The 15921-nt window shown below is 41.2% G+C and overlaps 1 protein-coding gene across 5 annotated transcripts in view; it reads right to left on the bottom strand.

The window, feature by feature from the left end:
- Nucleotides 1–15921, bottom strand: part of ENPP1 (ectonucleotide pyrophosphatase/phosphodiesterase 1) — a 71255-nt gene that overhangs the window by 27242 nt on the left and 28092 nt on the right. For 3 of the 5 annotated variants that reach the window (XM_073337340.1, XM_073337338.1, XM_073337335.1), the window contains exons 3-9: nt 15225–15341; nt 14290–14415; nt 13808–13868; nt 11188–11285; nt 6329–6408; nt 4505–4624; nt 2601–2728 (exon numbers count right to left, since the gene is read on the bottom strand). In XM_073337340.1, coding sequence (XP_073193441.1) covers nt 2601–2728; nt 4505–4624; nt 6329–6408; nt 11188–11285; nt 13808–13868; nt 14290–14415; nt 15225–15341 — 730 coding nt within the window. The remainder of the gene's footprint in view (nt 1–2600; nt 2729–4504; nt 4625–6328; nt 6409–11187; nt 11286–13807; nt 13869–14289; nt 14416–15224; nt 15342–15921) is intronic. The other 2 variants (XM_073337336.1, XM_073337337.1) reach the window with 2 other exon arrangements.

The following is a 15921-nucleotide window of genomic DNA, read 5'->3' as shown; positions in this document are numbered from 1 at the left end:
TAAATATATCTAGATCAATATTTTGGAGTACTACAATGATGGGAAATTTTACAAATAAAAGGCTAAGAGCCTGATCTAAAGCCCACTGAAGTCAACAGGAGTCTCTAGCTTCCATGGGTTTTGGATAAGGCCCTAAATCTTGCTTGCCTTCCTCATACAAGCAGTCCAACTGATTTCACCAGGCATGCTCACATAAGGTGAGAAGGATTTGTTCCATATACTGTATTTTTAACACCATTCTGGTGTTTATAATGTGAGCCCAGTTGCCAAGTTTCTAATGACCACACATGGATAAAATCTGGGATCAAAACTCTGAAGTAGACTGGCAATCATAGATTAGTATACACCCACTAAAAACAGCCTATATGTTACTGAGACAGCACCACTTGTTGCTGATGACTGCGGTAGCTTGAACGACACAATGCAAGTGACCCTGTTCAACTAACTGGAGAAAAGTGTAGAATGTCCCACAAGCAACCAACAGTCAGAATCTACGTGACAAGAAAAATAGGACCTGAGAAGAAGATTGAGGAACTCAGGGAAGATTTTTATATTATTAATGATGATCCTCAAATGCACATATTTTTTCCACTGCAGAGAAATGTTTATTCATAGGTAGGAACAACAGTTGACCATAAAGGCTACTGCCTTACTGTGAAATACCTTGAAAACTTGCAATAAGATCAATTTGACAGTGAAATGTTTCCCATAACTACCTCATTACATAGAGTTTTTCAACTACATAGACAATATCATGTAAAGATTTTCCCACTTCATGTAAGGGAAGAGCTCAGATTGAGTGATCAGTGTTAGAATGTAGATATTTGTGAAATATTTGCACCAAGTGTAAATATAAGACAGCAACGCATCACCAGATTCAGATGGCAAATCTTTTGCATACCTCTCCTAAGCATGTTATAACATAATAGGTTCTTCAGTCAGTTATACATCATGCATAATGGAAAATGCAGGCTCTGGCTAGTGGGATTCTGCTTTTTCACAATGTGCAGGTGTGATGTTATGAGTGTATAGAATATCTCATTGAAAGGTGACAGGGCCAGAAAGAGTTAATTAACTCACAGACTGACCTGACCCATGGCCGAACTTTAGAGACTGGTTAGGAAGATATGTAAATGAATAGAGTTTTGAAATGCAAGCCTGTATTGTTAGGGATAGAAGAGTAGATGTTTGCTCAGGTCTTGTGATGTAAGCAAACCAGTCTTGTCTATGGCTATAGCTTTGATTCGAAGATCAAAAAAGGAATATTAACATATACTTGAGTGAAAGTATTATTGTCTATGTCTCTTTGAAGGTTGATATAACCTGTATCTGAACTGTTTAATGGATACATTATCCTGTGTAATTGCCATGATGTTTGGAAGAAGGAAAGTTAAGCCTATTGTTTTCTCACGCCAAAAGGCTGCAGGAAATGTATGAAAACCTTGGGACACGATCTTTCTTCATCTCAGATCTGCTTTGGGTTTCAAGAGGGGGAAACCTTAAGCCATAAGGATTGAGATCCCCAGTCACTGACTGGAGTCACCTTGAATATGGACATTGGACTATAACCTATGGACGATTTCTAAAGACTTTTGGCAACTACAAGCTCATCTCTGCTATGTATCTGAACCTCAAGAATTGAATTCAAGTCTGTATGTATGTTGACCTTTTAACCAACTCTTTTCTTTTTTCATAAATTTTAGTTTAGTTAATTGACTGTAAGCGTGTATTTTGGGTAAGATCCGAGTTATAGAATATCAGGGTTGGAAGGGACCTCAGGAGGTCATCTAGTCCCACCCCCTGCTCAAAGCAGGACCAATCCCCATTTTTTTCCCCAGATCCCTAAATGGCCCCCTCAAGGATTGAGCTCACAACCCTGGGTTTAGCAGGCCAATGCTCAACCCACTGAGCTATCCCTCCCCTCCTCCCCCCAATATTTGACCTGGGTCTGGGGCTTGGGATCAGGAGAACCTTTTCTTTTATATGATGAAATAAGATTTTCAGAATTTATCATCATGTGTTTGACATGTGTGACTGGATGGAGGCCTGAGGCTGGGTACTTTAAGGGAACTGCATTATTTGGACTTCTGAGTAACCAGTGAGGTACTATAGAAGTTGTTTTGTGCTGGCTTGGTAAATCTAAGTATTGGAATATCCACCAGCATTTGGGGTTTGTTTGCTCCGTTCTGTTTGCAGTTCACCCTGATTGAGTGACCTCAGCTGGCTCGCACAGGCAGCACCGTCACAGCAGGACTATATTAGTAAGCAAGAAGATATTTATCTTCTGTCATCTATCATTTTGTGAAAGCTGATCCAAACCAGGAAAGGAAGCAGAACAAAGCCTACATATCATTTTCTCTCTCACACACACCCTATTCAAGGGTAGTCAATGGGCAGACCACGAGCCAAATCCGGACCATCAGATGCTTTTGAACAGACTGCAAAATCTTTTTATTTACTTATTATCATTATTTTTGTATTATTTTCTCTGGAGTCTAGACCATGATTAGACCGTGATCAAGACATTTGGACCTTGACAAAAAATAACTGACTACCTCTCCCCTAATTTATTGCTCTACCAAAGGAAAACACACACATACCACATGATGTTTACATACCGATTGTATGTTTTATATAAGTCTGGAAAAGTTCCATTAATTCTCACATCTGATCCAGGCCAGAAGAATGTACCCGCTTTTAGACCTTGATGCATAGCTGTCAGCCAGATCTGTGGGATGAGGACAAGTATAATTACTTAAGGCATGGCTACACTTGCAGATATAGAGCGCAGTCAGTTAAACCACCCTCGGAAAGCGCAGTAGGGAAAGCGCTACAGTGTGTCCACACTGTCAGATTCAAGTGCACTGGCGTGGCCACATTAGCAACTCTTCCAACGGCCACAGAGAGCAATGCATTGTGGTAACTATCCCAGCATGCAAGTGGCTGCAACATGCTTTTCAGATGGGGTGGGGTGGGGGTGGAGTGGAGTGTGACAGGGAATGTGTTGTGTGTATGTAGGGGGGGAGAGAGTGGGTTTGTGGGGGCTGAGAGCATGTCAGCATGCTGTCTTTTAAGTTCAGACAGCAGCAGACCTCCATCCCCCTGCCCCTCTCTCTCTCCCTCACACACACACAGCAAGCAACATTCTACACTAATGGTTGCTTTGTCCCAGAGCAGATAAGCAGCTGGCTGTCAGAAACGGAGCTTTGAAAGTGCATGTCTGCATTCCTGCAGCCAATTCCAAAACAATGACAAGAGTGGCCACTTGACTTAAGGGGATTATGGGATGTTTCCAGAGGCCGATCAGAGTGCAGCAATGCAACACCTCGTTCACACTGACGCTCGGGTGTTCGTTTCAGCCGAGGCGCAGCAAGCATTATGCTTCTTGTGGAGGTGGATTACCAGGAGCACTCCAGCTGCAGAGTCCAGGTGCTCTAAGTGCCTTGCCAGTGTGGTTGGGTCGTGAGTTAGGGCGCCCGGGGCTGCTTTAATGCGCTCGAACTCACAAGTGTAGCCATGCCCTTAGTGTTTGTCATAAAGGCCCAGCTCCTGGAGTCCTGTTATTTCATGAGAATTTCCACTTTCATTTTAAAAAACAAGTTCTAGCATTCATGTTTGGGAGAAAAACTTAAAAAGGTGAGTTGAGAATAGCCTAAAGATTCAAAACCCAAAAGGCAAATAAGAACCAAAAACGTATTTTTTGAAAAACCTCATAATTTTTAGCCAAGATCATGATTTTTTGAGGCCTAACATGATTTTTGAATGGTCAGGTTGGCAATATTATGGCAAGTTGGGGGAAAAGAGGAAGCTGAAACTAAGTTGGGAGAGGATAAGTGGGAGACCTAGTGAAGGGAAGATGAGTAGCATAGGCTGGAGGAGAGGAAGAAATGGCAAGAGACAGAAGATGGAGAGTGAGAGACCTAAAAGCCAGAGAAATGGAAAAAAGAAAGGCAAAAAACACACACAAACTTTTAGTTTTAGTTCTTTCTAAGGCATTATTTCCCAGGCAGAAAAGAGAGGAGGCGGAAGGGTGGGAATCTTTGGGTCACTGCAGCTGGAGTATGGAGAGAGAGTTAGACGACTTTGAGCTCTGGGTATCCAAGGAGTTGGGACTGTACCAAGATGCCTTTCCCAATTAGCATCTGCAGGGACCTTGGACTAGAACCATTCTACAGAATTATACTTTTTGGAGTGGGGCTGGAGAGGAGGCTGAAAATGAATAACAAAAATGTTCCAAACGGGGGTAATATAAATAAGATCATTAACAAATCCTGCCACCTAATTTTTTCATTATTGCAGTTTACATGTAAGCTATTTCAAAATCCATTTTACAGCTGCAACAATGTAATCATGTAGTTATGCTGAGTGACAGCTTCTTGGCTGCCTTGGAAATGCTCTCTGTAACATTGTTTCTCAGTATCACCATTTTCCTGAGAAATAACTAAACAACATAACCACTCTCTCTTGTGTGACTCATAGCAGTATATTAGTTATTAATACTTACAGGCTGTCCTTGGTACCACTGTGGATTAAACTTCTCTGCATTTTTAAGTGAGAAGGAAGCATTTCTATGGGGGTCGTATATCTTGTTATCAATTATACCATGGGATTCTGGATACAGCCCCTACAATGAAGATTGTGCCATTGTATAAAAAAGAAAATCCTTTTTATATAAATCCTTATGTACATGTCACAACCGTGTCACATTTCACTGCTACAAAGATCAAATACAGATTTATGCTTCTCAAAAGTAATGCAGCATTTTTCAGACTTTGTGTAAGTGGATGCAAGTCTATTGACTTACAAAGTCTGAATTTGGCTTGACCTCTTCAGGCTGAGTTTACAGCCTACTTGCTATAGTTTTCGCTTATGCTCTTTTAGAGACATTTAGGCAAAACAGAGCCTAAATGGATGGAATAACTTTAGCCTGACATCTTAAGGATAGCACAGCTGGTTTGTCACAGAACGGGACGGCCTTCATGAAGCAGTTGGGCGGATCCCCACCTGTGACTAGATGCCTCCGTAAGATAACGAACCAACAAGTAGCTCACTGGTGGGGAGCGGCAAGAGTAGGGAGGCTCCTGAGGAGACCATGTGACAGGGAAAGGAGCCAGAAGGGTGCTTACTACTCCAGCTAGGTGAAAGGCCAGGCTGGGGATACCTGCTGTGTGCCTGGTTTACCTATTTTGATTGATGTTGAACTGTGTTTGTGATTGAATAAACATATGCCTCAGAGAAAGGAATGGAATAGGTGATAGTGGGGAGCTTTATTTACACTATCTGGAGAGTTAGTCCCCCAACTTTCATAAGAGTGGGAGAACTGAGGCAGAGGAGGGTCTGATGCCAGGTTAGGGGAAACCCCATTACATGGTGGCAGAGCAAAACTCTCTCTACCAGGCCAACTCTTCAAATTTGGGAGTGTGTGTCTTGAGGGGAGGGGGGCATTAAACAACTTTTTTAAAAAAATAAGTAGAGATCCAGAGACTGTGCACATAACAGCATCCACTGCCACGCCACCCAAAGAGACAACAGCACTGATGAGTCAGGAGCAGAAGGCAGTGAGGCTGTGATTCCATCAGTCTTAATTTGAGTTCTAAACTCTTTGACCGTCAAGCTCAAGCTGATATACCCTAGAAGACAGTAAGACACAATCCAGTTTTGGAAGCTTTTTTTTTTAAAATTAGTTTATTTTCTCCTGTATATATTCAAGATGGGAGAAACCTTAGAGATCAGTTGTTTGTGACACCTTCCACCCTTGGGCTGCCTCTAAGCCAGATTTGAATCTCAGCCAGCCTTAGATCTCCTCACACCTTCAAAACTCATGAGATATTCAGATTGCTGGTTCCATTTCAGACCTCATCTATATCTACATAATGCCACACTTTCTGTTCCATGGGCAGGGCATAAAGCACATATCTTCCCAAAGAAAAGGAATGAGAAGAACCTAGCTTGCTTCTACTCCACTGGCCAAAACTGTGATTCAGCAAATTATGCCAGATTCATACCAATCCACAAAGTGAGGAAGGATACCAATTTATAATGCCACAGGAATTCCTACACCTGGTATTGGATAGTTTTTATGAATTATCTGGATCAAGTTCATCTAACCAGGCATAAGTAGTCTTTATATAGTGATTGTCACACATTAAGCCAGATCTTAGCATGAAAAGAAAAGAAGAATAGTGTGGAATCTACATTTTCATGGCCCTGTGGGAAATCTTAAGTATTGTTCTTGCTGGATTTAATAATCCACAAATTCCGTTTCCCCTGGAATTGATTAAATTCAGAACAATGTATCTTCTAGAGAGAAAAACACAGAAGTTCTTACTGTGACAATGGTGTAGTGATTGGGGAACGTTTTTGTTGGATACACTGGTCTCATGTTGGGAGTGTATGTTCCACATTTTTCTAGGGAGGAAAAATGTAAAGTTACAAAAATGAAAAAAATTTCACAAGACTCAACTGTGTATACATTCAGTTTCAAAAATCACACCCCTGTAGAGTTGCACTCTACAACATTCTAGAATTCATACTTATGTCGGAAATGACTATGTCACAATTGACTTAATAGCTAGTGGTAAAAACACATTCTAGATACCCCTTATGGGGCCAATCTTTGACTACTGAAGTCAGCAGTCACAGAATCAGGCCTTTTAAACAATACCTGGTGCAGATGTATATAGGAATGATCAAAGAAGTCACGCTGTTCCAGTTAGAACACAGACCTGGCAGCTAGTGAGAGTGCTGTGCAGGGTGAGCTCTAGTAATGATTTCAGTCTGGGAGTTCCCAGAAGCAAAGTAGCTTTTGACTGAGGGCTATAAATGCTGTCTTGCCCCAGTTCTCTGAACCATCATTGTTATACCAATAAAATAAAAACCAGCCGGATCTTATTAAAGGGAAAAAGGCAAAATACCACATTTATTGTGAATACAGAAAGAATCATAGTAAGCAGTTAGTTACAGCTGTAACATTCCATTCAATCTCATATTTATTCACACATTCATTCATACACACACACAGAGGTTCTGCAAGATTGTTATCATAGTTACCAGCCTTAGAGTTGCTCATGCCAAGCCACTGGCCAGGTGGCCTGGACATGAGGAGGGACCAGGTCCTTGTCAGATACTCATCTGACGCTCCTGGAAGTTAGTTTGCAGAATCAGACCCCAAAGTTCTCACTTTTTAGAGTCTATTTTTGTAGGAATTTCTTCCTAGGCTAGTCTATGGGAATTGCTTCATCATGCTGTTGCTGAATCAATCAGCAGATAGCACATTCCTGAGGGCTCCGTGCTGCTAGATGTTATCTTGTTCTTTGGTTCTCCCATTCTTGAGGCTGTTGGGTGGATTCCAGTCTGCCCTCCGGGGGTCCTCTGGTTATTTCCACTTGACGCCTTCTTCAGTTGATCAACACTGGATTCTTAGGCTGGCACCTCCCTGATCATTCAGTTATTCTCCACACCAAGCATCCATCCACATACATCCTCTATCTCTATTTTAATCACAATTGTTAATACAACAAAAGGGCAGGGAGTCTCTGGGTGCTGTTTCTGTTGTTAGAGAGAGACTCAAAGCAATACTCTGTGTGAATTGCTTTGAGAACAGACTCTGTCTTAGAATGTACTAACACAATTAGCAGCTTGCAAGTTTCACACATAGAGGGAGAGAAACACTACCAAAAACCAAAAGACCTCTTAATTAGTAATACCCTGGAATTTAAACTCTGGGGAATCAAACTCATTTGTGATTTTAATACAGAACTTCTTTAATATGATCCAACATCATCTGACAAATTGCTATTTACTTTGCTTTCGGTTTATATACACATCCCATAAAAAGGAGTGTTCATCATCATGTTCTCTAGGCATAAGCTCAAACTTATGTTCTTGCCATAGAATTGCAGGTCTCTTAAAAACAAAATCATCGTCATTGCCAATACATATTAGAATGAAAAATCATTCATGTTAGGCCAAAATTGTCAAATTTGGCTTCCTAAAGCAAGGTGCCTAAATCTATACACAAGCACCTAAATAGGTGTTTTCTTCTTCTGAAAATTAGGACAATAATCCTCACTAAAGTACAAAAAAAAAAAATCACACACAGACCAAAAGTTTTGTGTAAAAGGATATAGATAAGCGTAAAGTTAATGAGTCATCAGATTGATGTTCTGCTCCGTAATCTATGCATGCACTTTGGATCATTCTCTCCCATATATTCAGTATAGTATAGATCAGGAGTGAAAGTAAGTCTAGGGACTTACCGGTACGGGCGGGGCTGGGGCCGGGGCCAGCTCTGGCCCCCGGAAGTGGTGGGGCCTTGGGTGGAAGGGGTGGGGCTGGGGGAGGTCAAAGCCAGCCCCGGCCCACCCTGTACTGGCAAGTGCCTCCTTCCCCCTCCCCGAGGTAACAGCGGCAGCTGGGGGCTCTGGCAGCGGTTTAAAGGGCCCTGTGTGGGTAGCAGCGGCCGGAGCCCTGGGCCCTTTATATCATCCCCGGAGCCCCGCCGCCGCTTCCCCAGGGCTCCAGCAGCAGGACTCTGGGGACGGGGCTCCGGCCGCCACTACTGCTCCGGGCCCTTTAAATTGTCCCTGGAGCTTGCCTCAGTTTGGCTTCTTAAATCCTAACTGTTAAGTGGAATGAACGGGAAGTTTATATCCATGGGCCCTGGTCCTGCAAATACATATGCATGAGTAGTTCCAATAGTACTACTGACCTGCATAGTTACTCCTGTGTGTAACTATTTGCCAGGTCAGAGGCTATGTGGTACTATTAATTTACTCAGTGTGCTATGAAAATAAGTTAGCAACACATTGATTTACAATATTAAATGACAATAACTTACATACAGCACCTACCATTCCAGAATGTTTCATTACAAACTACAGGCCAAAATCAAAGACCACTTAAATCAGTAGGATTCTTTCCATTGACATCAATGGCTTTCATCAGGTTTCAAACCTTTGACAAAATCATGGGGAGGAGGCGGCGGCGTCATTGTGCTGTAACAGCAGTAGCTGAAGACTCTCTGCCAGAATTCCTCCAAGGGCCCACGGTTGTGTACACTACATCAGGAGCTCCAAACTTTGAAAGGGTCCATCATGTATTTCCTCTCTCATGCTGGCCCAGCTCTGCTGGTCAGTGCAGAGGTGAGGTCTGTGTACCCCAACTTCACTTTGGGTAAGATAGGGCTATTGCTGGCTCCAGGCTAGCACAGGGCTTGCACCCCCTATCCATACTGTGGCGGTCCCCTGCACAAGGCACGTAGGAGAGGCTAAGGCTCCTTGCGTCATATCCTATCCTCCTTGTACTTCCATGCATTGACAGCCAAAACTGAGCTATATTCCACATACTCGCATGTGCATATCATAAATCATTTAACCTGCAAATGAAATGCAGGCACCAATAAGGTAAAAGGTGTCAAACGCTGAACAATATCCCCACCATTTTACATAATAGGATGTGACTTCAGCTGGTCACAACATTTCTAACACAAGGAAATTTCATCAAAGCCAAATCGTTATCAGTTTTAAGTTTTCATTGGTAAGGCTTTTTAGGCCCAGGGCTCTCTGGTTCAAAGTGACCAGAGAGAGACTAACTCTTGCACTCTCTAGCTTGATGGCACGGCACTGGCCTGGGATGTGGGAGATCCAACTTCAAGCCTGCTCTATCTGGGATGAAAAGCACTGCTCCACACATAGTAGTTTCCACTGTTTGTAGGACTCTTTTTTGATTTTTAGATCACTGAAGATCTAACTCCTGCTTAAGACAGGGTGTCTCTTGCCATACTTCCTATCTTTCCTACGCAGTGGGATAGTTTGCTCTTGGGCCCTTAATAATGTCTCTTTGAAAAACTGTCAACTGTCTTCTTGTTTTTCCCCTTAGACTTGCTTCCCATGGGACCTTATCTACAACTCCCTGAGTTTGCTAAAGTCTGCCTTCTTGAAATCCATTGTCTTTATTTTGATGCTCTCCCTCCTACCATTCCTTAGAATCACGAACTCGATCATTTCATGATCACTTTCACCCAAGCTGCTTTCCGCTTGCAAATTCTCTCCCAGTTCCTCCTTATTTGTCAAAATCAAATCTAGAACAGCCTCTCCCCCTGGTAGCTGTCTCCACCTTCTGAAATAAAAAACTGTCTCCCAAACATTCCAAGAATTTATTGGATAATCTGTGCCCTGCTGTGTTATTTTCCCAAAAAGAAGTCTGGGTAGCTGAAGTCCCCCATCACCACCAACTCCTCTGCTTTGGATGGTTTTGTTAGCTGGTTAAAAAAGCCTCATCCACCTCTTCTTCCTGGTTAGGTGGCCTGTAATAGACTCCTAGCATGACATCACCCTTGCTTTTTACCCCTTTTATCATTACCCAGAGACTTTCAACAAGTCTGTCTCCTATTTCCATCTCAATCCAAGTGTACACATTTTTAACATATAAGCAGAGAATGTTTTCATTGTTATTTTTAGATAAACAGAATGTAGTCCCTCCAGATTGTAATTTGGACAGCACAGCAAGCCTGACATTGCTACTCAGGCAAGAAGTACCATGGGATTTTTACAAGTGGCCAAGAGTTTGGTTGTATGCCTTATGTTTAAACTATCTTTATAGTTATAAGGGATAAAAACTTTGGGCTTTTTTTAAAAAAGAAAACAACAAAGTTCATATTCTGTAAAACACCCCAAAACCTGTGGGAAAATGCACTAAGACTACAGCCGGTTCTGGTCACTCATTCATTTAACAAAATGAAACTCCTCCCTCAAATGTTATCACTTTCCTACTCCATGCATCAGGTCTTACATTTTAGTACTCATTTCTCATATTTTCTCCACCTCAATTTCCTTTTCAAAATACTGAAATGCTTTCTACTCCTCTTTCCATTATTTTGTCACCTCCCCACCTAAATACAAGTCACTCTGCAGGCTGAATCATACTTTAGAATTGGTATGGAGTCAAAACATCACATTAAACTAGTTTATTTTTCACAACAATGTAAATTCATTGCAAAATTAGCACTGCTTAACCACAGAAAGGGCTGCTCAACCATTTTCAATCTCTCACTGAGAGCCCAAAGAATACTTGGCCAGCTCCTGGTGAAGTGTTTAAAAGAGTTCTCCTTGTACTCTTAAAACAATGGACAGCTTAGATTTTTCTAATTAAGCGTCACGTTATTGTCTAGACAGAGAATCTACTCACGTAATTTGCTAACAACAGGAAGAAGTTCACCCCATGTGTGCAAATACTCTGCTCTGAAGCCATCCAAAGAAAACAACAAAACTGGGGGTTTCGTAAACCTGAGCAATTAGAAATAAGAGAGTTAAAAAAAAAAACATGGAATTTAATATCTGTACAGTGTTTTTTCAGTGTAAAGAGCTAAACAGATGCTCATTAATGTTCACAATTAGAGCTGGACAGAAATTTTTCAAAGTTTGTTTGCTGAAAAATGCAGTTTCAGTCAACCAGAAACTATTCATAAATTTGACCTGATAGTTTTTCAAGGTCAGCAAAGTTTGCCTTTCAGCCCTTTTATAAGGTTTAGCCCAATGCGTAACATACTTGCCTGGGCCATGAGAGATGGGGGTTTGAAGCCCCACTCTGGGACAGAGACTTGAACTCAGAACTTCCCTCTTCCAGACCAGCACTCTAACAGCCAGGCTACAGGTCGTTCTGCAGTTAATTGATCATTCTCACTCCTGTTGGAGCTGGTCAACTTTGTATAAATGCTTAGAAGTCAATTGAGCCAAATAGCAAGAATAACTCCACAGCCTGGTGATTAAGGCACTCACCTTGGAGGTAAGAGATGTGGATTCAAAGTCCTCCACTGAATCAGCCAGAGAAATGATTGGAATCTACATATCTTGCCCCCTTGAGCTAGCCTAACCTGAAACTTAAGGATGTCTGACACATTCTTTCTCCACCATCACAGGAAAAGACAAGGATTTTTCTTTTCAAAAGAAAATAAATTTATCCCTTTGCATAAATTGTGTAGATCCTGATCCTGCAGAGACTTCAGTGCAAGCTTGTGACATTCCCATTGAAGTCTGTGGGATTACTCAGGTGAATAAAGTTAAGCACAATTAAGCTTAAGTACTTATAGGATCACAGCCTTATTCTACTTTGGATCATCAGAACCCACCCAATGCAACCCAAAATAAAGAATTAAGAGTGATTTAAAAGCACAATATATGCAAGTATGACAAGGAAACACCAATTGTTGTTTCTTAAGTAAGGCTACATTAGGAAACACTTTGACATACACTCAAAATACAAAAAAGTCCAGTTGTTGTAGAGACCCGAGAGCAATTCTATTAGCTCATTTAAGTATTTCATACGTAATAACCCAACTGATCCACATAATGGAAACAAATTAGGAAGAGATGGGCAAAAAATATTTTTAAAATTATTTCATTGAGTTAAGTAGGGACTGTGAAGACATCTGCACAGTGGTCCCAAACACCCATGCATGTGGCATATCCATAGTAAATATAACACAGCGGTTTTGGTTTCAGAAGCCAGTGCTCACAGCCCAGACTGAATCCCAAACAAGACTTGAATGGCAAAATTCCCCAAACCTCAAGTAAATAATATGCTGTTGGCTAGTGTAACTATCCTTATGTTTCAAAGCCAGTTTTACTAAATTGCTAGATGAGGCTTGGTCCTCCAAGGTAAAAACCAAACCAAAAAAAAAAACAAACAAAAATTCTGAGAGCTGGAACTGATTTAATCTACAAAGTAGAATAACTATAGGAGCTACACAAATCTTGGCAGTTCCATAGGTGACATTTTATACACATTTTTAAGGAACTAATTTGCATACTGTAGATAATTTGCATATGATCACAAAATTCCATGTATGGTCAATACACCTTCCACCTAGCAGTGGTGGTATGTAGGCCATGGAGCTGCCCAAAACCCAATGCTTATCAGGACGTCATCTGGGGTTGCTGGATTAGGTGGGTGGATTCTAGGGTGCTGGGGTTGGTGGGTACTGGAGCATGTATAGGGTAGTTGGGAAGTTGCCTGAGTACTGCTCAGGGGGCACTGGGGTAGGTGTGTAGTAGGAGTTGAATGTTGTGCTGACTGGGAGGGCAGCTGTGTCTGGCTGGGGTCAGTACTGAGCCCCCTTACCTTCTGGCCCTGCCAGTGGGATACTAGCTGCTGCTGCAACCCCTTAATTTCCTCTCATTGCTGCTGGACTCTTCCATGCTCAACTCCCACTGGGGAAGCAGCCACAGGAGAGTCCTATGGGTCACGTGGCTTCCTGTCCCCATGCTTCACAGTAGCCTCTAGCAACCAAAAAGGCCCACTGCTGCTTCAGTTTACAGGTCAGCTAGAGGTAAGATTTGGGCTGAGCTGCAGGTAGGGATGACAAGGCATGCAAGAGGCATGACACTTCATAGCCCTGAATAATACTTCAATTGACTTCCACGCCTCTCTAGCTGGTTGCACAGAGCACAATTATTTTTAGTTCATAAGTCTGGAATATCTACCATTTATACCACAGCAAAAATTTGTTACCTTAAAAGACCCAATGCTGCATGACTCTGAGATGGAAGAAGTGAGCACCCAGCACCTTGCAGGATTGGACATTTATGTGAGATTGTTGTAAAATGGTGCTTGTACATTGAACCTTTTACCAGGATAAGAACACCTATATTTGTAATATTACTGATACACTATAAAGAATAATGGAATATAATTACTATTCAGAGACTGCTGAGGTGAGGAGTGGTTTATTTGATTGTAAACAGAGAACATTACCCTTAAAAATATTGTTCTAAATGCAAACTTCCAAATAAAGAGAGACTATCCTTACCCTGCTGGGCACTGGGGTTCATTTATGTCCTCACATTTTTCTTCAACCCAACTTTTCGCTCCTAAAATAGGTATAGTCACATTAAGAAATATTGTACAGTTCTCATATTAAATTAAATAAAACTGATCTGCTAAATGTCCAGCACAATTTCTCAAAACAAAAAACAAAACAAAAAACAAAACAAAAAAGGGCATAAAACTTTTCTTTCTGTTTTCACACCGTTAGGAACAAGGCCAGGAGTTCTCAGGTAGCATCATTACTTGTAGTAATCTTCGTAGTGAGAACTTGGCAGCCATTAGCAAAAAGTTGGCCAGAAATCAAGCAACAATGGTAACAAGATCTAAAGATTTGAAAAAGTGAGAAAACTAGGGCATGCTCTAGACACAAGTTTTGTACTGTTATCATTATTCCTGCTTCGTAACTTTTCTATTGTTCCTTTCAAACAAGCAGGGTGAGGTTGGAAAGGTAAAATGGGAATTTACCTTGGCAAACTATATAATAATTGACACAACAATCTTTGTTTTCCACACAATCGTCTGAACAGGAGCAACGATTCTCTGGCCGCCTCTTCTCTCCGCACCGGAACTTATTGCAGGTCCATATATGAGCTACAATCAAAAATCAAATGCAAAAAGTACAATTTTTAGTTCTTGTCTACATGCAGATTTATATGAGTAGTTTCTGTAGCTAGAAATTTTTATTTTTTTTTATGTTGACAGGAAGCCGCCCCATCGACCAACCCTCCTCCTTTTTGATCCGGGCTTGGGACCGGAACCATCCAACATGAACAATCTGGATTTAGACAAGGGAGATTGTGCATAGATGCTAATTTCACCCTGAGACGGATTATTGAGAACACAATTGAATTCCCAAGGCAGTCTTGCCATCAATTTTGTGGACTCTCAAAAGGCATTTGATAGTGTAAACAGAAACTGTGGAAATTGTAGAACAATGTGGAATTCCAAAAAAATTAATTAACATTATGAAGGCATTCTATGCCAACTCAAAATGCTGCATTAAAATGGATTGAGTAAGCCATTCAGGATCAAGACAGGTGTAAGGCAGGGGTGCATCCTGTCTCCTTTTTTGTTTATGCTAAATCATCGACTATGGATTAAAACAATGCAACAGTGACACATATTGCCTAAAATGGAACAAATCAAGACTATTTGATCTAGACTTAATAATAGTAATCACTGTAGCTTCATCAATGAAAGCAATAATGGAATCACTAGCATAGACAGATCAATGGCATTTTAAATCACAATGTTCTTAAAGCAGGTCTAAGCAACACGGTGTTTAAACCGGCAGTAGCTGCTGATGACCTGTCTTCACTAGCACTCCCGCCGGTGGCGCTAACTTATAAGGTAGATGATGTAACTGTTTCCCTTTGTCTCCCCAATGTTTTCACTCTTACCTGGCTGTATACATGCTTCCTGGAAATCTAAGCAGCAATTTCCAAGTTTGACGCAATCTCTATCACAACGGCAGTTTCCAAATGTCCTTTCAAAGCAACGGCCTTTGCAAGTTTTGACTGAAATATTGGACAGTGTCATTACTTTCAGTAATCTCAGTATTAGGAATTTAGCAGTTGTTAGCAAAAAGTAGGGCAGAACTCAAACAACAGTGGTAATAAGATCTAAATATCTGCAAAGGACAGAAAACTAGCACCCGCTCTAGACACAGACTTTGTATCATTATAATTATTCCAGCTAGAGGTATGATTAAAGACTAAAAGTATTATGATTAACATTCCTTCATGTCTTTTCCATTGTTTCTTTCAAACGAGCAGTGTGTAGCTATTAGGATGCTGTTGGGGAATACGAGGTGGGAATTTAGAGGTCAATGGCTAAACATTGATACTGAATTGGTCAATATGCCTAGAACATCAATAAGATCATTGTAGGGAATGATACAGCTATGTTGTACCACTGTTTAGACAGATGTGTTTATTCTAGTTTTCTAATATTCTGTGGTTGCCTAAAGTTAGATATCATGGTGACTGGCATATTAAATATATACTAGGCAGCTGGTTTATTTCCTGATAAATAAAATCACATGTACTAGCCCCCATCTACAAGGTCTGACGTAAGTATTTCACAGTTACTAAAAGA

The sequence above is a fragment of the Lepidochelys kempii genome, chromosome 3 (assembly GCF_965140265.1).
Source record: "Lepidochelys kempii isolate rLepKem1 chromosome 3, rLepKem1.hap2, whole genome shotgun sequence".
In the NCBI taxonomy this organism is placed as follows: Eukaryota; Metazoa; Chordata; order Testudines; family Cheloniidae; genus Lepidochelys; species Lepidochelys kempii.
Note: the sequence above shows the minus strand (reverse complement) of the source record. Positions and strands in the feature narration are given on the sequence as shown.